General features: G+C 40.9%; 1 protein-coding gene across 2 annotated transcripts in view; it reads right to left on the reverse strand.

Annotated features, from left to right (window-relative positions):
- Positions 1-297: 297 nt before the first annotated feature.
- pde3b (phosphodiesterase 3B) overlaps positions 298-24,944 on the reverse strand; it is a 38,926-nt gene continuing 14,279 nt past the window's right edge. Inside the window, exons 2-16 of one of the 2 annotated variants that reach the window (XM_070917170.1) lie at positions 10,747-10,797; positions 9,564-9,812; positions 8,741-8,892; positions 7,099-7,199; positions 6,754-6,985; positions 6,569-6,660; positions 5,952-6,112; positions 5,447-5,581; positions 4,791-4,902; positions 4,514-4,627; positions 3,728-3,927; positions 1,892-2,095; positions 1,538-1,699; positions 804-1,062; positions 298-702 (exon numbers count right to left, since the gene is read on the reverse strand). In XM_070917170.1, coding sequence (XP_070773271.1) covers positions 488-702; positions 804-1,062; positions 1,538-1,699; positions 1,892-2,095; positions 3,728-3,927; positions 4,514-4,627; positions 4,791-4,902; positions 5,447-5,581; positions 5,952-6,112; positions 6,569-6,660; positions 6,754-6,985; positions 7,099-7,199; positions 8,741-8,892; positions 9,564-9,812; positions 10,747-10,797 — 2,439 coding nt within the window. In that variant the 3' untranslated portion in view covers positions 298-487. Of the gene's footprint in view, positions 703-803; positions 1,063-1,537; positions 1,700-1,891; positions 2,096-3,727; positions 3,928-4,513; positions 4,628-4,790; positions 4,903-5,446; positions 5,582-5,951; positions 6,116-6,568; positions 6,661-6,753; positions 6,986-7,098; positions 7,200-8,740; positions 8,893-9,563; positions 9,813-10,746; positions 10,798-24,944 lie in introns of both variants that reach the window. The other variant, XM_070917090.1, reaches the window with a different exon arrangement.

Consider the following 24,944-nt stretch of genomic DNA (forward strand, 5'->3'; position numbering starts at 1 on the left):
TAAGCGCTTTGCATTCAAGCCAGCATCACAGCCAGGTCACCATGGAGGGCGAGTTAATGCTGGACCCCCGTCCACACTCTTCTTCTGCACCTTCCTCCTAAGTTCTGGTGCTTTTTTTCTTTTTTTTAAACTGGTTGCACTCGACTCTCCATAGGGTGAAAGTGCATAGGAGTTGGGCTCCCACCATTGCAGCAAGGATCCGCTCACAGTAGTAAGGCCGTTTTGTTTCTCCAAAAACAATGTGACTGTATAAGCATCTGAGTGTCTGCACAGTGAATCAATATGTGTGTGTGTGTGTGTGTGTGTGTGTGTGTGTGTGTGTGAGAAAGAGTGGGAGCAAAGTGTGTTTTATGTGCATTTGTCAACTGTCTGTGTGTGTGTTTCTCAGGTTAATGTTGGTGAAAGGCAGATGGTCGAGGGACTCATGTCCTTATACTGCCTCTCCTCTTATTTTTCACTCATCTCTGTTCTTTCCTTCGTCCTCCTGCTACTGACGCTCCTCTCCCTCCTCCTCCTCCTGGATGACCTGGATGTCATCTGATGGGGAGGTGGGCAGGCCGGCTGGCAGGCTGTCGGGCTGCTGCTGTTTGCCGAGCTCTTTGCTCTTCTCCTCCCCCTCGATGGTCTTCTTCCACACCTTGTGGTTCTCGGTCAGGTGCTGCATGATGCTGCAGAACAACCTGCGGCGGCTCTTCCTCCTTTCTGCAACGAGCAAAACACAAAGAAATGGATCAGGAAATCCACATTGGCTATCTGTTTTGCAAAGTAAACTTGACAGAGCTGACGAGCTGCTGGTGTCTTACTTGGTGCCAGCTCATCCTCTAGCTCATCATCCTCATCCTCATCTTCATCTGTGTCCGTGTCCACTTGCCCCTCCTCATCGTCTTCATCTGATCCCTCTTCATTGATCCAGTAGCCAGGAAGCAGGCCAGCGGCATCGTAGGAGTTACAAAGTGGACCTACAATATGAGTGATGAAGGACTCCTGTAGTTTTGCCAGCTGCGGGGCGGAGCGGTCCATGAAGGGGCTGATGGGTAATCCCAACCTAGCCTCCTCATCTCCCTGCAGATTAGAAAGATTAGAAAGATTAGGGTGAAAAAAAAGTCTCACATACAAAGATCTTTAGTGATGAGTCTTGATACTCAGTCAAACTACATCACAATCACAGAGGAGCAGAACGCTCCAACTGTCACACACTCCAACTGATATTTGTTTTATCTTTTTTTAAGTTTGCATCTCTGGGATATACTAGAGGGACCAACAGATGTCACCGTTATTAATCTCTGCTCTTTCTTTTGTCCCTTATGGTTTTCTTTTCTCTTTTATGTGTTCTTGTTTACTGTCTTTGTAACCTTGATGTTTAGAGGGGATTAGACAAAGATGTGTCATTTACGTGTTCTGTCTCAAGGTGTTTGTGGTGGGAATCTTTTTTAAGGTATTGCTTTTTACTAAAGTTTTTCCAAAAAAACAATATAAAGAAAAATGAAATGCTCTCGTTAACTGAATGCACTCAGCAACATCAGCACGCAGCCTGTACCTGCTCATAAAACTCATTGACGATGCCTTCTGTCCACTTGAGATGCAGATCACGGACTTTGGCCGGTCCATTGATATCTGCCAGCTTGATACACACTTGGCACACCAGCAGTCTGTCATTCTCATTGGTCCAATCAATTCCTGGACTGTTCACATCATTCACCTGGTAACAGACAAACAAAGATGAATGCCTTACATAACTGGTCAACTGGTTTATGCTGTGCACTGCTCAACTAAATTTTAATGTACCATCCTCCTAATGTTTCAATCAATATTTTGCCAAAAATTAAAGGCTCAATAAATAGATAATGATCTATTCTGCTGAGCAATCTGTTAAGATTTCTTCATCTCAGACCTTCGCATTGAACTCAGCCAGGAAGTCAAAGTGCTTCTTGAGGTCTGTGGCCAGTATTGCCTCAATGACAAGGAAGCGGAAACGCTTGAACTCCACGTGGTCCAGGTTGACCAGGAAGTTGAACTCGGGCCGGGACAGGTAGAGGCTCCAGGCAGACGCAGCGTGGTGGTTCTCCAGCACTGACCTGTCATTGTACAGCACCGCCTACACCGCATAGGAGGGAAAAGCCAAGTGGTGAGAGAGGGGAAAGATGGCACGCTAAGAAGATCCCTACAATTTCCTCTAAAATGTCAGTAATACATTTGCTTACATAACACGTCTGCATATGTGTTACACAATTTGTAATGGATTTAAAAATAGCAAGCACTCAATAAATGAGATAAAAAGGACATGAGGGTATTTGGTTATGAAAGTAGAAATGTAACAGGCTCGAGCGCAAGTATAGCTGAAAGGAGAAGCAGGTCAAAAGCAGTCAGAGGGACATCAGATACCACGGAGGGCTTAAAAGATCCTTTTAACAGACATGGTGGTTGTCAACATCATTAACAATCAATAGGTTCAGGGTCCCTCTCCTTTCTTTCAACCCACTCTCCTGGGACTTTTACAAAACCCAGACAGTGTGAGTGCTATCACTGAACATGTTGTGAAAATACAATATTTAAACTGGGGCACACAGTTAACCTTTTCAACCCTCATTTACGTGTCTGACCATAATGAGAGGGCACAATGGGATTAGCTGGCCATGTGGTGTGGAGTTAATCTTATGTATGATCTCCAATTGAGACACAGTTTGTAGAGATAATTTAACTTTGTCTCGGGACATCAAATAACGATTGTATAGCAGAAACCTTTTTTAAATGATACCATGAATAGCTTGGCTTTCTTTGCGGTATGAAGCTATGAAGCATGAAAGTAAAAGTCATGTAAGGAAAATGTTAACTGTGAAGTTAAAGATTAACCATAAAACTGGACACACAGGGTCTCTGAAGGATACTAATAATACATGAGGACAAAAAAACATTTCCAGTGTGTTGTTTTCAGTTCTACAAATACAACGTGAGGCAGCCGAGGCGTGGGACATGCAGTCAGCCAGATGTGTGTGGCTCCCCATGTAGTGCATGTGTGGGTTGATCACTGATGAATACTAGTGTTGAGTGGCAGTATTTCTGTGGTCGGGTGGAAAAAAACAGACATGCAGCATCCACCAGGGGCCACTCAGACATGTAGCCATGTGATTTTGTGTTTGTACACAGGGCTTGTCTCAGGGGCAAGGCGTCAGCTGTGATATTTGCCCTTGGTCTGTTGGTCTTGAAAGAACAAATTTTCCTGTTAGAAGGCTGATTGTAAACAATATAACTGCAATAATAGGGCACATACACATGTGTATAATGAAAAGTTAAAAAGGATAGCTGGGATATTGGTCTCCAAGTTTGAGACGATTTACAAATATAAGAAGTAAAAACTCATGTAGTTCAGTTTAGTGTGAAGGTGGCCAGTTTGAAAGGCAGCACTGTGTGCGAGAAGTCCAGGACTGCCCAGGTGTACACAAAGTGCAGGACCAATGTTCGTGGTGTCATCAACTTACTGGGTATGTATGCTGACTGGCAGAGGTCATCGAAACAGTGGAAGATTGACTGTCCTTCAGTTACTTATGTATACACTCGATCTTCCAACACCATTTTCAACAGTTGTGGTGAAATGTCATTTTGCATAAACCCATATTTTGAACATCTGATCCTTTGTTTCCGTAAACATGAGTGTGTTTATGTCTCCCACTGAGCAGAAATAAGATTCAATCTACAACACTTTCAAATACAAATAAATGCTGCAGGTTACCTGAGATGCATTAGTGGCTACTAGAAAGGCATTTGTGCGACCGGGATGGTCATAGTCGTGCATTGCAGCTGCTACATAAAGGGCCATGAGCTCCAGGGCAGGTATGTTCCAGGCCAGGCAGCCGTAGCTGTCATCTGAAATCGAGGAGCTTTTGGAGGAGGCGTAGGATATCCTGCCTGGAGAGATCCCACTATCTGAATCTGGAACATGGCAACAAACAAGATGGATGTCAATGAATGTCACAGTGATAAAAAGTCAGGTGTAGATCTACGCTGTCATTGTAAAATCAGGTTATTAATTGTAGCTTTTCCACCATTAAGCAAAACCTTACTTCTCCTCATATCACTGCCATTTTCTCATCTCCTTCTCTCTCCCCTCTTATCAAATGACAGCTGTTCTGGCAGCCTCAGTGGGAGACGTCAGTGGATAAGCCTCAGGTAATTTCTAATGGAGCTAAAATATCATCAGCAGAGACGAGCCTGGGAATCTCGGATTTTAAAACCAAACCATCTGTGTTCTGCAGAGTAAAGGCCACATCCCTTAAAAGAAGAAACTTTTAAAAGCCACAAACAAAATCAGTCAGAATTACTGTAATTCTAACAACAGAGGGTGGCCAAATAATAATTGGTCCAAGCTTTCTTAAAAAAGTAGTACTGCACACTAGACTGCAAAAATCTTAGATATTTTCAGACAACTGTGCATTTAGCCTGAAATGATTGCTGTGCAGCCATGTGTCCGGATTATAACCACAAACTGTAACAACGATCTGTGAGTTTATGAGCCCACCTGTGTCACTTCCTGTCACATGCTCACTGTGAATCTGCTGGAACCCAGGGATTGGTCGAGTGGTCAGGTACCAGACAGCATGGAGCACATCAGTAGCATGGACCCGGTTATGATCTGTGTGTTTGTAACCATTGTAGTTTAAGTCAGTTTATTTTACCATGTACACCAGCAATAATTTGCGACATTAGATCACTTAAAGCTAACGGCTACTTAATTAATCCAATAACACACATCCGGGGATAACATAAAAAAGTCTCTGAATTTCTTGAACACTCACAGGGAATGTCTCTGTAGCCATTTTCCAGAGCACAGAAGTATGTCATGAACTCCCTCACAGGGATCTTGAAAATTTCAAACAGACACGTATCCTGGAAAAGGGTGTATGTCACCTGGGGAAACACAAGCCAGCTTTAATGAAACACCAATCAGAACACAAGGTAACCAGCACCACCAATGATGTTTAGCAGAACATTAAAATACAATGAACATTGTAATAATTAAAACTGAAATGTTGCATATTTACATTTGTAATGCTGTACATCTGTGGCTTCACACGTATCTAGAAAAGGTGTCTCTTTAGCCTTTTAGCCTTTAGGAAACCGTACTGCTGTTGAAGAGCTGATTGGCCATTATTTTAATTATTATTATTATAAGTCCACACCAACTCCACCTGTGTACTATTTTAAGTCTACTAACAATATATCTTTCCTGAGCCCTTAAATTCATTACACAACCAGACACTGGCATATTAATTTAGACTAATAGGCTAAAAGTCCTGCTAGCAGGCCCTAAAGCCTGCAATGGTCATCATATCTGACTTAATAGAACTCTTTGCTTTTCTAATGAGATTCATCAGGAGTGGACAGATTGACCAATTAAAACACATATTGCTACAGCTACAGGAGATGATTGGTTGGTGGTTGCTGTACTAACATAGCTGAGTATCCTTCCGGTCTTCCCTCCTGTTTTGTCCACCAGGTCAAAGATCTGGAAGTTCCAGGTGTTCATCCTCTCCATGACAGCCTCATGGTCCTCCAGCATAGGATCTAGTCTGAACTCCTTCTCACCCTGGAGACGATCCGAAAATGCACAAGTTGTAGAGATATTAGATATTAGATCTCAGACATTATTTCCATTGACACATAATGTTCTGAACACTGAAACAGTCTGACATATAGACTACATAAGAATATATGTAAGATATAATACAAATGAAGAATATAATGAAGCATTTGTCACATCTAGAAAGTTTCAACAACAAAAGGTTGTTTGCTGAATGAAGGCGGATGACAGGTCAGATGAATTGTCGGCTGGATATGGACACCCAAGTGATGCTAATTCAATTTATACATAAGTTAAATAGTTGTGGATTCAACTCTCACACTGTGCTGCAGTCATACACTCATGTTGTAATTAGAAGCCCTCTGACCAAGCACACCTCTGATTCCTGAGTCTGCTGGTCTGTGCTCGGGCTCTTCTCCTTCTCCTCCTCTGCCTGCCCCTGGTTCCCTGCAACGTCTGGCGTCCCGTCCCCAGACACCTCCACCTCCACGCTCTCCTCCCTGATCAGAGGCTCTCCTGTGAACTCCAGTCCTTCACCTGCTGGGTACACAGAGTACAGTGAATAGAAAGCCATGACTATATGGACAGACACAAACACACCTACATGTAGAAAAAATGTTTTGGTACTAGTACAACTAAAACTGGTGGCTGGTTATCAGAAGGCACAGTGGCTAATGCTATTAACATGGTTATTAGTGACTGTAGATAACCACTGACAAAATTTACATTTACAAATGTATTTATTAATTAATTTGTTTATTAATGCAATACTTACTTAAAATATATACGATGTGAAATGTTCATTCTGTCGTGTGTGAGCACCTGTTTGTCTGTCTTGTATTATTGTTGGAGTCCTGCAGAGGGCAGCATTAACCCCCTAAACTACTTATAGAAGTGTTTCTCTTTCAATCCCCAACACAATAGCACTGGTCGAGATTGTCTGCCGCCACTCCATTACACTCTATAATTTGCATTAAATGTAACTGTATGTACCTGAGCGCCTGCGTTGGGCCTCACTAGTAAATGGCTGATGAGATTCCCCCGTATCACCGCTGGAAATTCCCTTGAGCATCTGCCGACCACAGCTGGAATGAACACACACGACAATCAGATCAATTACAGTACATAATTTATTGTTACAACCACTAACATAAAAGACACAGTACTGCAGGTCTCACCTGGTGCAGAGAGGTAAGGTGGAGCTACGGAAGGCCTGCTGGAAATCAGGTGAGCTGAGGGTGTAGCCCAAGGACTTGTGCAGGTTCAGATTGACACTCGGCTTTGTCAGGAAGTCAGCCGTGTCTGGGAACTCCACAGGCGGTCGAGTGACGAGGGACGATGAAGAACCTGCACCTACTGCGAGAGGACCGTGGCTTGGTGAGGTGACTGGGCTCAGGCTCGGAGATGTGCCTAAAGAGGGCGAAGGCAGAACAGGAAAAGAGAAAGGCATCGGATTCAGTCGATGAGATTGCGCAATTAACTAAAATGTAGCATCTTTGGGAAGTTTTATGGTTCAGTCTCACCTGCTCTCCTGGGCCCTCCATGGTAGGTGAGGGTAACAGAGGAAGACCTCTGCTTGGGAATGGTGAGCAGGTTTGCATTAGGCCCATTAGACAGACCTGGGCTGAAGAACAAAACACATATATTCAACAGTGGCTCTGAAACATAACTTCCAACTCTAACCATGCTTTTTGCACACAAATGAGGAATACTCTTTTGAGGCTGTCTCTCTGTCGGATGTTTTACCTCATCTTGTGCACAAAGCACTAGGCTACACTATCCTCTGTCGGGTCAGTCATCTAACACTTCTGTAACGAACATGATCTTCAACTCAAAGCTCATCAGCCAGCTAGACCTCTACTGCCATCCTGTGGAGACATATATACACTACACCCCAGTGTCCACACAGTTAGTTTGTTGTTCAAGTAAATTAAACACTGTGTAATGGATTTGTTATCAGTTACAAAAGAAACCTCATTTCCTCTCAATGCATGTAAAGAGTCGGTACCGTTATTATAATCTGCTTAAACTCATTCCTGTAAAAATAAATACGGATCTGAGATGACACTATGACGTTAACAACTCCTTCTGCTTTTGGTTTCTCTGTGCAGGCTGAAACTCACACAGGGGCTCACAGATACATTTAGATGTTGGCAGAAACACAATGAAAGGAAGTGGTGGAACACAATTTCTTGTCTGTGGGCGACACTGCAATGTTCAGACTGCTATAAAACAAGCACAGAAGCACAATCAGTATTGTTCTTTGTGACAGTATAAATTTTTACATATATTTACATGTTATTTGTTTCTCAGCTGATGATGATAGTAAGGTCTGGTCTGTCCCATGAAGCAGTATTTGTCGGTTAGCTAGCTAACTTTCTCACACACACAACTTCAAACCACAACAAAGGCAGCAGACCTTCTGTTCACAGTTCAAAATATGAAAATGACTTCCTGACAGTATGGACAGTGACAAGCACTAAAGATAACAGAATGACATGTTTACAAAATTCTAGAATAACTTTGCTTTTAATGATAATGTTTTGTATCAAATCAGACATATATTAAATGCTTTTTTAGTGCAACCAATGTTCAACTCTGGGGCGACTTGATGAGTAGAAAATCTTTGTTTAGACTCAGTGATATGATGATATAGCTGTGAAACACTGTAGCATGATGTGGACGTGTAGTGAGACAAGGAGGGATGTAAAAGAATAAGGCAAAAGTAAACTCCAGAGAACAATAGTTACAGCTTTAACTGTCAAATTTTGCTTCTCTATTCAAAACCAAATGTGATCTACATTCTCACCTGGTCCTCTCAATATACATGTATAATACAAGCTGACCTGGTTTCCAGTGAAGAGTACCATTTCTGTTACTATTTCTATGATGAAGATGATTTCTTGCTTATTTAGAACTCACTAAGGCTCATTCATAACTTTTTTTCAGGCTGAGCAAAATAAAAAATGACCCTTGATTTCACTGTGCCCAGGTGCCGCTGAGCCACCTGAGGAAGACCATAGTTGGAGAACATGGTCACATTATTCAGATCTTGCAGCCATTAATCTGATCCCAAATTGGGCAGATTCAGGGTAAAGTATAGTTCTAAAGATGGTGTGTGTCTCTGGAAGGTGGTAAAGTGTACAGTTGTGTTTGTGTTGGTACCTGGCCAAGTTGAGGTCAGGGTGAGGTCTCTTGCCACTGTTGCGTTCCCAGCGTGAAGAGGCGGAGTCAAGAGGAGGGAGTGCGGAGCACGAGGAGGAGGTGGAACTCCGTCTGGGCTGAGGGGTGGGGAGGCTGTTTCTGCTGCTCAAACCCTGATGGGGAAAGGAAGTCTTCAGTATAGATATATGTTTTACACACAAACTTAAGATGCTGGTCATGTTACACAAACAACACTATCACACCTAAAAGCTATAAGCATTTGTTAACTTTGGCCATGTTCAGACTGACAATAACACAGCGTCAGAAAAACTCATTAATTCATTTCAATGATGCCAGCAGAAGGCTCCAGCAAAAAAACACACGGCCATGCGTCATGTCGTGTATGTATCTGGTAACACAACACGTCACCTGGCCAATCAAATATGTGAATGGCGTAATCTACCTTGCGATCATCAAGACAGACGATAACATGACTGTCGCTATGATAACTTTCCAAAGTTGTAAAATCCTTCCTCATGTCTAAGGAGCCCTAATAAATCTTATTTCACACGACTCCTGTCAGTCAACGCCCTTCCCAGAACAACCCAGAGGCAGTTATCAGTGTCAATGCAAAAGAAATAAAACTAATTGCTTTACTTAATATTGCATAATTAAAAGTGCAAAATAAAGTGCAAAGAGGAGTGTGCTGAAGGAACTTTAGGTGTGTGAGTTAGTTCTTAAGTTTAGATACTGCAGCTCCTTCATACTGGGATTTTTGACTGGCCAATCACTCATCTCTTTTGTATCCATACTAGTTTAGAGCAGTTGTAATGCTTGAACCCACCTTAATTGTTTTCCTATCACTCCTCTCTACAGGGTCCTCCACCTCATCGCAGGGGTAGAAACCTGGGAAGGGGGTGAAGGGGTTGACCCTAGGGCGGCATGAGCCTGAAAATGTCCCCATGAGGCTGGAGATGCTGCGCAGAGCTGAGATGGTGTGTGGCAACAGAGACGAGTCCATCAGCAGGTCTGACACCAGGTTCCTGGCCTCGTTGATGACTGAGAGATCCACACCGTTGCCGCTCACTGCGCCCTGCCATATGCACACAAAGGCACTGTCAGAGGGCGACTTCAGAGCAGCACATCATTTGCACAAACAAAAGTAATTTTTGAGGGGAAGTTTTGTTAGTTTTCAGATCCCAAATTTTGGCTCATGGCTTGTTGTCTAATAGCCTCCTGCCAGAGTGTACTGTAATATCAACAACAGACAGGGTGAGACAATCTACTGATTCATGTCACTAACTTAAAAGGCTGTTTGGGTGAGTGGTATTGTGGTAGGAACAGCGGAATCAGGTACACAGTGCTGATCGCCCATCTCTCTGTCTCTCTCTTGTTCGCTCCATCTTCATTTCTTGTAGGAATCCTATTTTCCTACAGCTGACTTTGCTGATATTTACTATTTCTAGCGTCCTCTCCTATTGTCTCCTCACCCCCTCTTCTTTTCCTATAGCCTCTTACACAACAGTAACCGTATACTAGGCAGAAAATACACTATCTCTACAGCCCATATGAGAAGTGTAGTGCTATGCTAATATCTAAAGTGAAGTCCCATAAATTGTAAGAGCAGTCTAACACAAAATAGGTGTAATACTTGCTCTTTTAGGGCAGGTTTGATGAGGGAAAGTGTTCTGGCTGGGTCGGCACTCTCTAACAGGAACAAATAATGATTTTTGGTCTGTGGGACCTAAATTCCTTCAGATTACACACATAGTTCAAACAAGACAAAGAATGTCTGAGTTAGATAAAATGTGGCATGACAACTATTCCAAGGTCATTGTATGCCAGGTTTTACACAATGTGTATTTTGCCTAACCAAAAATATCAAGGAAAAGAACTGAATGTCCTAAAGGTGAGAGATATCAGAGACCACTCTATCTGAGGGTCTGTATTATCTGTGTGTTACCTGAATGATCCATGCACATGTGCCTTTACGCTCCAAAAACATGCGAGCTGAAATAAACACTGACCTGATACTGTGGTTTGTACCAGTGTTTCAGATCCCAGTCCCACAAGATCATCTGAAAAACACAAGGGAGACACACAAACTGTCAGTCAAATGTCATCATTGTATATGTGTTTGTGCATTACAGAGAATATGAAATGTATTTCCACAGAGAGAGAGCACAGGCTTTGACCTGTGCTCCACTTGCAGCACTTATAACTTCAGTGAGGGCACGAGCAGGTCAGCAACTAGCTACTAACTGCTAGTCTATTCTGCCTGTTATCTAAACACACACAGTGTAGTAACAGTTTACATTAAGGATTTCCTGCACCACATGATGCACTTTCTACTACAGGTATGCTAATGCACACTGCCTTAGCGACAGCAGACTGAGGCCGTTCACTGAAAGCAAAAGAAGAAAAGCAAACCACTAAAACCACCATGGTGCGTCTACAATGGAACTATGAGATCTTATCTAGCTCCAACTACGTCAATCGGCAGCATTTCCACGCTATCTGTTGGTAACCAAACAGGAGCTCTCACACGTTACAGCAGTGTATAGTCAAAGTTGGTGCAGGTTGTGTAACACGAAGTTGATGGACCTGATATAACCTAATCCTCTAGCTCAAGTATACATACAATGTAATGTTAAGATAGCAATTAACTAGGTTTGTTTCACTTTCCAATTATACTTTTGCACATTCACTGATTTTCTTAACATGTGCATTTTATGTACTTTTTCGGCCATGCACATTTAAGCACTGAAATCTATTACTTTTGACAGCATAACAACTGAGATCATAAAGCCTACTATTTGTGAGTCTAATCTGACGACGGCGACAAAAGGACAATGATTTTAGGTCTACCTTCATGTTTTAATGGGGAGAAATATAGCAGTGTGCCATGTAAAATCCAGGCAGTATACACTTCTTTTAAAAAGCCACCATGCTGTCTCACCCCACACCACAAGGGGGGGGGGGGGGGGCACAGAGGATTAAGCCTCACTTGAGAAGCACCTCAAAAACAAACACCATCAACCTTAACATGTAAACACACACCCTCATATACCCTTTTAACATCTCAGCCAGTCGTCATATCGTCAGGAAAAAAAATTAAAGCACATCATATCACATTAAAAATGTGCATCACATTGGATTAATCATCCGGTCATATTTAACAATGCCAAGAACTTCAATAAGGCACTATAATATTATTTAATTTAGTGTAACAAATTAACTTTATTTGAGGGAATAGCTATAAATTAGATTTTTATAGTTACAATTTAAAACTCTTCCAGTACTGTTCTACATGTTTTACTTTGCATGTCATCCATGAAAGCTATAACTAAGGTTGACAAATAGATCAGTGGCTCCATCCCATCTCCTCCAATCAGTAACTGTTTCATTGATCAAAGTGGGATGTTGGGTGTTTGTCATCAGCATCTGTACAATGCTGCCAAACATTTAATATGGCAAATAAGCCCTGCCATGGCAACCCGACATAGAGGCCAGCAAACAATGCTCCATACACCATGGCAACGGGATGGCGGGAGACGGCCGGAGGACAGAGTTGTTGGCCTTCTGCTTGTTTACGGAGAGACGCAGAAGGGCTGAAACAGAGAGGGAGACGGGTAAAAGCTGACAGAGAGGATGCCATTAAGGAGGGGATGGAGAGTAAAGGGACAGAGAACTACAGACGTAGACACAACCACATAGGATGTGCGCTTGGCTTTCATTTATGTCAACCAAAGGATCATGTTTTGTTGACAATTCCATTTTCTACTGACCCTCTTGATCACACACGCAGTACACACCCAGTGACACACTCAAAAAGTCGCACAATATAGTCTACAATCTGTCTACACCTCACCATTACAGTAAGCTCTTTACCTCTGCATAATCTGTGCACAAAAATGGATGTCTTCTCTGACTCTCACACAGAACAGAAACAGGAAAAGCTGGCTAAATGCGCTCTACCACCACCACCACCAGCACCACCATTAAAGCGTGTGCCAAGCAACAACGTATTTACAGTGAGGGCCTTCTGCCAATGATGAGATTAAAATCTTTCAATGAACAGCAGATTTTTTCTTCACTGATGTTATGAAAACATGACATGAGGGCAGACACATAGAGACACACAACTCAGATGCAGACACTTCAGACACCTGTACACATGCAGACACATACCGCAAAACACATTTTCATATCTCTGAGACATTTAGGTGACTTTTTATCAAGTACACTGAGGTACAATCATTTTGCACTTCAGAGTATTTCCATTTTATATATTATTATATATATTGTAATTTTTCACTAAATGTATCGATAGCGACAGTTAGTAGTTACTATTCAATCAATATCAGAACTTCATATTTACAGTGAGAATATGCTGACATATCTGCAACAATGTCAGACTGCTTTCTCTACTATTTATTTCAGGCTAGTGTTGAAACACACAGGCACAGACAGAGCTTGTTGGACTTGTACAACTGGCCATATCCAGAGTGTCTGTCAGTCTGTGTAACACTGTGTGCACACCTACACGTGCATGTATATGAAGGTTATTTATGGTGCAGGTATTTCCAAAATGAAAAAAACTGCACTATATTTATGCGCACCTGCATGAATATATAGATACAAAACAAACAGAGACCCACACAGAGAAAACAGGTTAAAAACACACACAAACATGCACCGAAACGCACAGGAAAAATATAGTACACATTAAAATAACACTTCACATACACACAGTTATTTAACATGAGACAAGTCGTAAATATTTCCTAACAGGAGTCAATAAACCTGTGCAAGCTATTAGACGGCCAGTTTGTTACACCTGCGTGTCATATTAGCTGAGCTCCGCGGTGTGAGAGGTGCTAGAACTGATAAAAACACGCTAATAAGAGTGTGGGGGACAGAGAAAAGGTATCAATGGCAGGCAGGCAGGACATTTGTATGGAGAGGAGCAGGGCACTGCTGACGTCAGTCTGCAGCGACACACATCGTGTCAGCAGCCCTCTGCACATGCACATGCTGATAATGAGGACTGGGCTCTGGCTGTGAAGACACGCACGGGAAGAAAAGATGATATGGAGAGAGGAAAAGAAAGCACGGGCTGGCTTGATTCTTTTAAGCCCGTTCAGGAAAGACAGCTAACCAGATGAGAGGCCTGCAGAGTGTGTGTGTGTGTGTGTGTGTGTGTGTGTGTGTGTGTGTGTGTGTGTGTGTGGCCTATTGGTTGGATATAGCTTGAACTGCCAGGATATGGCTAGGCGTGTAGCACAGTGCCAAAGCTCAGGCAGGTTAGCTGATGGTCAGCCAGCAGCTGAGACGAGCTGACTGGGATTAAAAACACCGTCTCTGAACTTTTGACAAAGATTGACTCACTACAAAGATGCATCCTACACTCAAACGGACCCATATAATACATATACTAGTTTAAACATTTGAAATATTAAATTCAACAACCTCAGTAAATAAAACAGACATCATTAAAGGTAGCACAAATGTTGATATGATAAACTCTTCTGGAAGGAAGAGTTTGCATGTTTGAAACATAACGTTGGGCAATTAAATAATCACTCAACATCAATTCTCTATTTAAAAAAAAAAGACTGAACTTCCATGTACCCCATGCCAAAGATGAGGAAGTTACTGACAAAAAAGGTCAAACAACTTCAATTATATGGAAGTGGTTAAGATATCTTTAAAGTGACAATAAGGCTTTGATAAAGACACTACAAAATGTGCAGACAAAGACAATTAAAATGTTCTATACCAGCGAATGGACAGAGTAGTGTTGCTTCTTTAACATTCAACAGCATTACTGCAGCTCATCCTAAACAACAAGCAATTGTGTCCTGGGTTTGTATACAAAATAAAGCTTAATATGCAACAAGGACATGTGACTAATTATTCTCATTATGCCACTTTTATGGCATAATGTCTCTGAGCAAAATGCACATAGAACAGTAATTACAGCACTAGACTGTCAGTACAAACTCCCAGGAAGAAAATGTTTCCCAACTGTGTTGCACATCTTTTATGAGTCAATTCAAAAGCCATGTTAACACTATTCACAATAACTTCTGCTTAGTCATAGTTATATTTAATTTTTCACAAGATTGAGTTCATAGAATTTCCCAAGATTAAGTTTATCTTAAGTTTATAGTAAGAAAATATTTATCTTGACAAAAAAAAAGGAAATTTAACAATTGATACATTTGTAATTTATCAATAGTTTTTTTTTTTTTAATTGATAATATTCTTTGTCCAAATCTTGCAGCACTATAGACAGATTTTTGGTAACTTTTGCTTCACTAAAATATATTTAAAAATATACTCAAAATGTTTGCATTAAGTATGATATCATGCGTAAAGATTTTCCAAGTGGTTAAAAAATGAAATGAAATGGTTAATGACTAAAGTATGAACTGCCTGTGAAAGTTGGGAAAAGATAAATTACTTCCTCCCAGTGTAACCAGCCAGACAATCTAGAGAACCGAAGACTTGTAAAAATCTTTTTGCATCTGTGTGGCTTGGCTCACCACCAGCCCACAGGTCAACAGGCCCAACGGGATAACTAAAGGTACTCCAGATGGCTAGTCCGCCTATGGCTGTCACCAGTGTTGTCAGGGCAACCTGGCAGGACCATGGAAAATTCTTTGACTAGGGAAAGGAGCTCGTGCAAAATGTCATCTCTCTCTTTCACACTCATCTACCACTTCACTGCACTGGTGTTGTTCTGCGTCTGCCCTGCAAAAGCCACCATCCAATAGTGTCATTTGAAGGACTTCTATAACAAGATCTGTTTCTTTGTATACTGCGTACAGTTTGTCCTATTTGGCACCAATCCAGTAAATTCAAAAACAAATACTACCAATTAAATTTCTTCCCAAAAATAGTTTCAAAAATCCAACCATCCAAGGAATGACCAAGTTCACAAATATCTCTGTTTATCAGTTGTCTCATGTCTTGTTAATCTGGTTGTAGTTCTGCAAAATTTAACAGAATTTAAACAAAAATAATCCACCGTTGGCTAACTCAGTTTTTCATTATTATCTCTATATAACATTTAATTACCTGTCACAGTCTTTTTCTATGTGTTGCCAAAATGCCCCTAAAAAAGACCCATACAAGAAAGTGAACAACTGCATTCTAAATTTTACATTTCTTATCAAATTCCTAGGGGGTGGAGCTATAGAAACTACACCACCAAGAACATAATGTGTTCATTTCACCCAACAAAGTAGCATTCTTTGAATGGCACCCAAGATTTTCACGGTGGACAAGTTTATGGGTATTCATAGACGCCAGCGTGTGCTCAATGGGGAGACATGTTTAAGAAAATATCATACACACAGTGTTTTACATGCTGTATGATGGTTGCCCCTAGTAAGGCAAAATTTTAACTGCCAGATTTTGAAAGGGAGTTTTGTGACTTCCTACCTGTCGGAAAAAGGCATTTTAACAAAGGCTTTAAAATGTTTTAATGAAATTGAAACATTTAAAACTCCTCTACATCTATGGGGCTGTGAGAGAAATCAGCTGGCCTCATGTTAATGTGACTCCCATTTTATCAAGTAAAACTGACAACCTTGTTAGGCTTTAAAGATCCATTCTGAAGATCAACCCATACGGGCTGTCTTTAGCTAGCCTTCTACATAGTAGTTTCCCCCGCTACACGTATCACCTGCTACAAGTATCACATGCCATGTGACACTAAAGCACAATGTCGTACAGGATACTGGTCAGGCAACAACAACCCAACGTGTGTGCATTATCTGTTTGGCATTAGGTTACTTGAAACCACATTCCCACGTGTCATAGGAGGCTAACAAAGTAGCAACATTGAATTAATGGCAGCAGACCCCAGGACAAGGGGAACTCAGGTAAGAGGACAGATGAGCAGAACCTTTGGTATTTTGCTCAACTTTGTGCCACATAAACATAAATAGATCAGCTGTCAGTAATGACACTGACATGTGCCATGCACGTGTTTCATTAAACCACCCTGAGAGTTGAATTCCTAAAAATATTTTACATCATTTCATGGTGAGTTTTCATCATATTACAGGATTCCTCTCAGCCACTATTACACAGTGTGAAATCGATTTTCTAGAAAATAGAGAAAACTCATCTGTTTGCTCTTCACTTCCCAGCATCATGTCACATTACATGAGGACGGTATGCTTATCACCAACCTGTGAACTAAACAAATAATGTGTGATTGCTATCTCGTAATACAGTGAGCTTTCAAAACCTCAACATAGACACACCCACCTCGAGGTCATAAGCCTGACCTTTGTTACAATGCAAGATATGAGACAACTTTCCTAACCCTTCCTAGCCTTTGTCTCTCTCCAGACAGCCATAGTTGTTGTTCTCTGAGAATTATGCTACTTTAATTCCAGTTTCCGAGTTGAGTTATAGATGCCTTTTCATGCACCCCCACTGGCGTAAGAAAGTGAACAAAACAGTGAGTATTCACAAGACATCTTTAGCTCTGATGTAAGTTCAACACCTATTCAAGATATCATCAGTTGGTGATGTTAAGTGCATTCCAAAAAAGTATTTTTTGCTCAAGAGTTGTAATTTTAGTGGATGACTTTCCAAGCATTTTTTCAGCCACAATCAGTGTTAAAGATTTTCTGTGCTGTATAAATGTAAAAAATAGTTTCTCAGTAGTCAGATAGAAAAGAGAATTTCACCAACTAGTCCTAAAAAATCACATGCAAGACAAAGCAGTACAATGACGCTTTTTGTGATGAGATCTGGTATTTTGTCCCTAGAGACGCAACAAGAAAAAGCTAATGAAGTTAACTAAATCTGACTGAAACTCGCAACATGTGATCTCAGGATTAAATCTAAAGCAGAAAATTGGTGCAAAAATAACACTAGAATAGGCCAAAAGATTTTGGACAAAACCAAATGATCAGCTGAATCAGCTGAAACATCAACTCATCAAACATCCAAGCCTGTCTGGTTTACATCAGCAAAGGTCGTAGTTTGTCGCAGCAGAATGAGTAGCCTACACAGCTCTCTCATCTTCAAACTCAGGGGCATAGCATGTGGTTTTACTATGGAGTTTTGTTTACATGAGTCAGGAGACATACAGCACATGGCCTATAGACGCACACCCACTAACTCCTTTGAAGCAGGGAAGATAGCAGTTTCTGTCTGCTTCCTGGCTGTTTGTCAGCCAGCTGTGTCCCCAGAAAAAAAGTATATGGACCAGAACATGGCTGACAGAAAAACTGAGTGGAAGAGTTACAACTGTGCACCATGAGCCATTTGGGAAATAGCAGGAAAATTCTTTGAATGATGCTCCCTCCCAATACTACTATTTCATGAAGGCCAAGAGACTGAACAAGTCCAAGAGACATGGAGCTGATGTGCTTTTATCAGCCATACAGTATGGCCAAATGTTCTGGACACCTGGGTAAAGAAAGGGTCCAATTTTGTCACCTCTGAGAGGTGAGGGTGTACTGAGAATTGAAAGTCTGATTGCAGCTGCCAACACCTTGCGTTATTGTTGATGAGGTTAGGGGAAAAAGGATGAAAAAGGTACAGAGGCCTAGAAGGCTGCATCCGCCATAGTTGTAGAAGCGAAAGCATGAGTGTGGGATGAGTAACAGTGAAAACACTTGGAGGCTCAGGGAGGGAAAGCAAGACCAGACATCACTCAGGCTGCTCTGAGGCTGCAGGTGTGTCCTAATTTTAAGAGAAAGTGTCGAAAGATACTTCATGGTCCCAGCAGACCTTCTGCATAGTTGGATTTATTGTGTCTCTCACTTGACCTAGGATCCTAGGAACCTTTAGTATCCTCCAGACAGATACGCAGGAAGGCCAAGAATATAGATGGGTTACTAGATCGGTGAGAGCTGTATTGGTTGACAATGGATTTTTATTTTACAATTTATAGAGTCAGACAGTGTTTGTCCATATTTACTAGTTTACTAGTCCACAGAAAGTTTTGCGATGGCAGTATAAAAGACAGACATGGCAGCAGAACCCACATATTTAACAGTTAGTGTGACAAGAAATGAGCCGTTTATATTCATCTATTCATTTGGCTCAACCTATTTTGGTCACTTGCGGTACAGTACTTTGTTTGGGTGCATTGTGTTGCAGAAAATGCTTTGAAAGATCAACACGTGGAACAAGCAACAAGATTGAGCAACATGACTGTCAGCCCCTTCTGTTATAGCTGTTAGAGAGGAAAGCACTGTTAAAGGCCACAACCAAAGTCTGAGATGTCATGTGCTGCAAGATGGCTATCAATGCAGGTGATGACTAAAAGGATTCTTGAGCCCATCCCAGACTGACTTGGATGTTTGTCAGCAAAGCATTTTTATTACCAATGAGTTTAGAGATGCACATTCAGAACAGGAATGTATCACAACCGCATTTTAAAAAATCCTGTCTGCATAAAAATCAATTCAGGTTTACTGGTTGCAGATGACATAGAGCTGGCTAGTACACACCTGCATAAGTTAAAGCAAGAGCCTGTAACTTCAGAAAGAACAAAATATCTTATAAAGCACCTTACAAATTATAAGCAACAAAAAACACACTTTCTCAATTCAATACACTCAGGGGTTTAGCTGCTACACATACATAGCTGCTTATCTGGTCTGGTACGACCAGTACCTTATGGTGGCTAATGTTAGCAAAGTTTAGATCCATATTGTTGTGTAAAGGACATCGCTGAGTCAGTTAGTTAATTTGATGGCTCTTCTCTACATGTGCAACTGTTACACTACATTGTGGCATATAGCATTATTCCATAATTGACAATCATGGCGTCAGCAGCCACTGTTCAGCAAAAGTTACATAGGTGGATTTAGAGGGACAGTTCAGAGTTCATGACATAACATGCTCTAAGTAACTAAGCAATAGTGATGCTGACGAGAAAACAACCAAGAAAAAACCTTTTGTAAGGCCATTTCATCAAAGCTTACAATATCCATATTGATATAAAATGATGGTAAAAACACACTTTTCAGACACCACCACAGAGGAGTCACAGCGCTCTGCCAGCTTTGTTGATTGATGACACGTCCCAACCATAAAGAATAAAAAAATGAAAACTGAAATGGTATCAGCCACAGTGCCCAAAAAAAATTACAGCAGAGCGTGCAGCGCCTCATACATGTACACCAGTGGGAGGAAAGCCAAAGAGGTCATGACGGAGCCTTTTCTAAAGAAATGGGGCAGCAGCTGCTTGGTGTCTGTCATGCTTGATATTGAGGAGAAGCCACAAAAATAGCAGAAAAAATGTCAAGCTGCATGCGTCTATGCAGCATGAACATACAAAAACATGCTGCATAGACACATTCATTTTTCATTAAGATTATCTATATTAAAAGTTACGAGATGTATTATGTATATCTATACTCTATGAAAATGTTTAATGTTTCATTTTAAGTCATTCTGTTTGTTTCTATTTTTTTACTTTTAAAGAAAAAATGGATGAGGATTGTGCAAAATGCCATTAGTAGAATTACACAGCAATAGTAGTAGTTGCATATTTAAAAATAAAGAAATTTAGGTCTAGTTATTGTGATACTGACCTAACCCTCTCATAGACTAAAAGTAAACACTACAACAGCAACAAAGTGACTGGTCTGCTATTGCACGCTTGTGATTTAGGAGAACTGAAGATAAACACGTGAATGACAAGGTGTATTGACAAGGAATTTGTAGCTTAACAGAAGACAAAAATCTCAGCATTGACTCAACCAGTTGAAGTGTGAGTCAACGCCACTGCCACAATCTGAGTAAGGTCAACCCTCGTACGTCAATGATGAACTTTTTCCCACAATGGTATGTTTCATGCTCAAACGGCCCGTAACTTTTTGATTGTACTCAACACCACAACTCAGTAGGCAGCTAGCAATGCTGGCAAAACAAAACCTGCACACCACTTGCAGTGTTTTTAAGACCTACAAAACCATAAAAAGAAAAACAGATGAAGCTGTATTTGAATCTGACTGACAACATGCATCTTTATGTTTCCCTTTTCTTCTAATTCCACTGCGTGCTATCTAGTAAAAAATCTAGAAAATGTGAAAAATATAATCTTATGAACTGATAAAAGACAGACTTGTTTGGAAATTGTGTTTAAAACAGAGGGCCTTATATTAACAGCTGAGTTGCTGGTCAGATATACTGCAAGTATACAGTAGGTCTTCACTGTTCGTGTCGGACTTGTCACACAGTCTACACTACACACAAATATTTAAAATGTGTTTTCATTAACAGAGTTCAGCTTGTTAAAAGTGATTCAAGCAATAAATGACACCTGTTTCATTCAGGCTGGTAACTACAAACAGACTGGCCTCCAGATGTCAAATCAAGTCAAATGAGAAGAAGAATCGCCCTTTTTACAACATTTACAACACAATTTTACACAACAAAACATATTCTGCGTAAAGAGATTTAATCCATGCATGACTTCAGCCCCACATTTACTAGAAACCATTCAGTAAATCATGTATAAACAGTTGCATGCAGTCTGCAGTGCAGGCTATGTATACAGGTTACATTTTATCTGAGCTTTTTCTGTTGACCTGGAACGCAGCAATTCATCACTATCACAAGAGATTGGCAAGAATATAGGCATGTATGACCTTTGGAGAGTGGTGGCAGAGAGCCCAAGTGTAAATACTCTGAATAGTACTTCTCAAAGTCCTTTCTGCTGACATTGGTTTGCTGATCTGCAGGTTCATATAAATATCACAGGTTTACCCAGTGTTAACACAAGTAGTTATTAAAAGGACCGTTGACCTTGTGACGCACAGAATGTACAATCAGAGCCTGACGAGGGCTTCATGTCATCAAAAAAATGTAAGCAGCAATTTATTAAGGTACAATAAGTAACCAGATCTCTGACTGGTCTCTCTGTTGTGCTTCCCTTTATCTTACAGCTTCATTTCCTTCTCCCTATATCAGGCCAAAGTTTGGTTTCCAACAAGCCGTTTAAAGTTAGCATTATCAAAGACTCAATATATGCCAGGGGACAAAGGTAATCTCAGTGCCAATGTTTTCTGCTGAATCTGTGCCCAGGCAGCCCTGGACCAGACGGCCTTACTGTCAAAGGCAAGAATCCTTACATCCTGCACACATGGAGGTATAATATACATTTTTGGTTGCATGGCTTTTTATTTGTCCATACAGTTTACGTATGTTTGTTTACAATCTTCCTTTACACCCACTCACCATAGAGGTATGAAACTAAAATTGTAATGCACACAAGGGCTGTAGGGAAAAGAAACTAACCCGATAGTACTCAATGAGTTCGAGTACTGGCTAAACTACTGCCGTGTTTAGACTGACGATGGCGCTGCATCAAAACCTGCAACCTCCCCATTCATTTCAATGAGACCACTCTGGACTCTGGCACAAAAACACACAGGGTAGTCCAGTGAAAATGTTGAACCTGGCTCAACTTTTACAACAATGCAATACGACGTCACACGGCAACACATTCAATTCTCAAATCAAATATGTGCAAGTGCACATTCCAGGTAGATTACTTTGTAATGCGAACAGCATAGTTCAGGTGTGTACGTCACAATACTATATCATATCATAGTGCTATCACCTGCTGTCTGGTGTTTTGGAATCTGATAGGCCTTCAGTATGTTAACATGGAGCCGATCTGATAACAGTGAGGCTACAATCTGTTAGATGAATAGGACGGCAATTTTCATTTCACTTAAGTAGCCTACATATAATGTTTTCTATACTGAGACTTCGTTGAAAAAGACTGGTAGAAACATTTATCCAGCAAAAATGCCAAAAACTCTGTGGTTCCCACTTCTCAAATGTGAGAATAAGCTACACTTTCCTTTTTTAATATCAATGTGAATTAAAAGACCACATTATGTCAAAGAAACAATGTTGTTATTAATAATAAGCTCAGCTTTTCATGCTTAGAATATTTTGCATTTTATATAGTCCACATTCCCAGCATATTCTAGCTGTTTGGAGAGACTTTTTCTTTCTATCAAAGTACAAACATGTATGTTCTTCACACGCAACTTTCTTTGACCACTGGTGAGCTCAACACCAAGCTATAGTTTGGAGGCTGGGAGGCCTGAGTACAACAGGAAGGTTATACCTGATATGGACATGAGAGCTAGATGAGGGAGGCTCGAAGCCTTGTAAGGGAACATCTGGTTTTATCATGGAATCAGTGCAGGCTCCTCTCATAAACACAACCTAACGCCTGAGCCCTGGAGCTCTGGCCAATAACAAGCATGTGAACACAAACGCCATCCATCAGAGCCGAGCAGTGGGAGGAGGAGTTAACAGGGAAGTAGAGAGAGTGAGACAGACACAAAGAACAATGAGAAAAGACACCACAACATAAATTGAGTGTTAAGTAAATCATTTACAAGCCAACGCTTGCTTGTAGGCAGCTTCTCATTTCTACTTTAGGTATCACATTCACAAAGCTGCCATTAAAGCTGAGGTGACAGGGGGTCAAATAAAAAAAATCTGTAAGAAGCTTACAATTGTACACTTGTCAAGTTAAGGATCAAAATCAATACGGACTTGGCCACTCTGAAGCACCTCAACATCTGTCAGTCTAGTTGTTGTTAAAGTAATTTGAGAAGAGACTTAAATAACTGATGGTTATACAGTATGAGAGTCATTAAACCAAATTCAATACACTCTTCTACGCAAATTCACAGTGAGTCTGTTTGTGTGCTCCATAGCAACAAAGGGCATGTTGCAGCCTGTCCTTTCCTACTCTCCTGATCGTGGTGTGAAGGCCTGGGTTGGATCACAGAGGTAAAGGTCAGTATCATACGGGGTTCCTACATGTACCTTTCAAAATGCCTCACAGCCACCAGGTTTTTTGTCAGGCGATTCTAGCTGGATATATTTTTAAAAGGAGTGATAGCCTGCAGAAACTTTGATAAGTGATAAGATAAATTAAGTAGCTGTAAATATAAATTGAAAACATTTAAAGCTGCACACGCCAAGAAACTCACACACATAAACCCAGAGAGAATTATTACTAAACTCTGCAGCTCTATGGAGCCTTTTAGCCTATTTTAGGTCAATATTTTGGTTTTACAGTCATCTATTTACTGTATGGTTCAGTCTGTACAGTTCACTGTCTCATCAAACCCCAACTGTAGCAGCAGCAGGAGGCCATTTTCAGTCAAAAAGCTCTGACTGAAACAACTGTACACTACCTGATAACGACAGACAGACAAAGTTAGCGAATAGCTATACAGCTGATGAAGAAAGCAAAATATGTAGCAATTAAAGAGTTGGTGGAGACCAAAACAGTGAATATTGAACTTAAATTCATCAGAAGGCCATAAACATGAGCTAAAAATATTACTCTGTGTCTGTTGGATGTGTATGTAGGCAAATGTTTTCTAACATATTTACCAATACAACTTTATAAGGCCATAATACATCAAAGCTGTGTGTCTGTACGCTGGTTTTGGAGTTCTTCGGCCCTCTAGTGGCCACAAATCCAAGAATGCAACTTGCAAATGCAAAGGTCTGTGTTTAGAAAACATTGGGTCTACATTTTAATGGCATGTTTGTTTGGATATTCTGGACATTTCTGAATGATAAAATATTCAAGACCGTACACTTCTGTCATTTTATTCGGCACAGATGTTTCGGGCTAGAACGCCCTTCTTCAGTGTGAGGCAATAACCCACAAGTGTGCAACAATCCACTTCCCTTGGTATGGCCAGACAATGGACAACTGAGCGCTTTCTACTACAATGTGTGGGCATACTTTTACAGCAACCCTGCTGATGTTCTGCAGTATTATAACAGGTCAGGGACTAAATGCTACAACTTTGAAAAGGCCAGTATTTTGTTTCAACGTCCAAGAGCCATAAATTGATGTTTCATGAGAATAATCCACCCTGGCTTGGTACAGGGGTGGGGTGTTTCAGTATTTCACATTGTGGAGTCCCTGGTGTTTAGCACACACATAATGAAGTGAGACTGTCATCCTGCCATGAGGTCAGTATGCTCTCAGAGACAAACATGGAGAACCTGCTGTTGGAGCAACACAGAAAAGGGAGAAAGAGAGAGAGTAAGAGTGTGACGCTACAAGTTTCATGAATCAAAGGAGAAAAGTAAAGACGACCAGTTAAGTTCCAGAAAGACTGAACAAAACATGTGTCCAGGGCAAGAAGTAAATTTCATGAAATTATGCTGTAAGTCTGTACAA

The sequence above is a fragment of the Enoplosus armatus genome, chromosome 1 (genome assembly GCF_043641665.1).
Source record: "Enoplosus armatus isolate fEnoArm2 chromosome 1, fEnoArm2.hap1, whole genome shotgun sequence".
Classification (NCBI taxonomy): Eukaryota; Metazoa; Chordata; class Actinopteri; order Centrarchiformes; family Enoplosidae; genus Enoplosus; species Enoplosus armatus.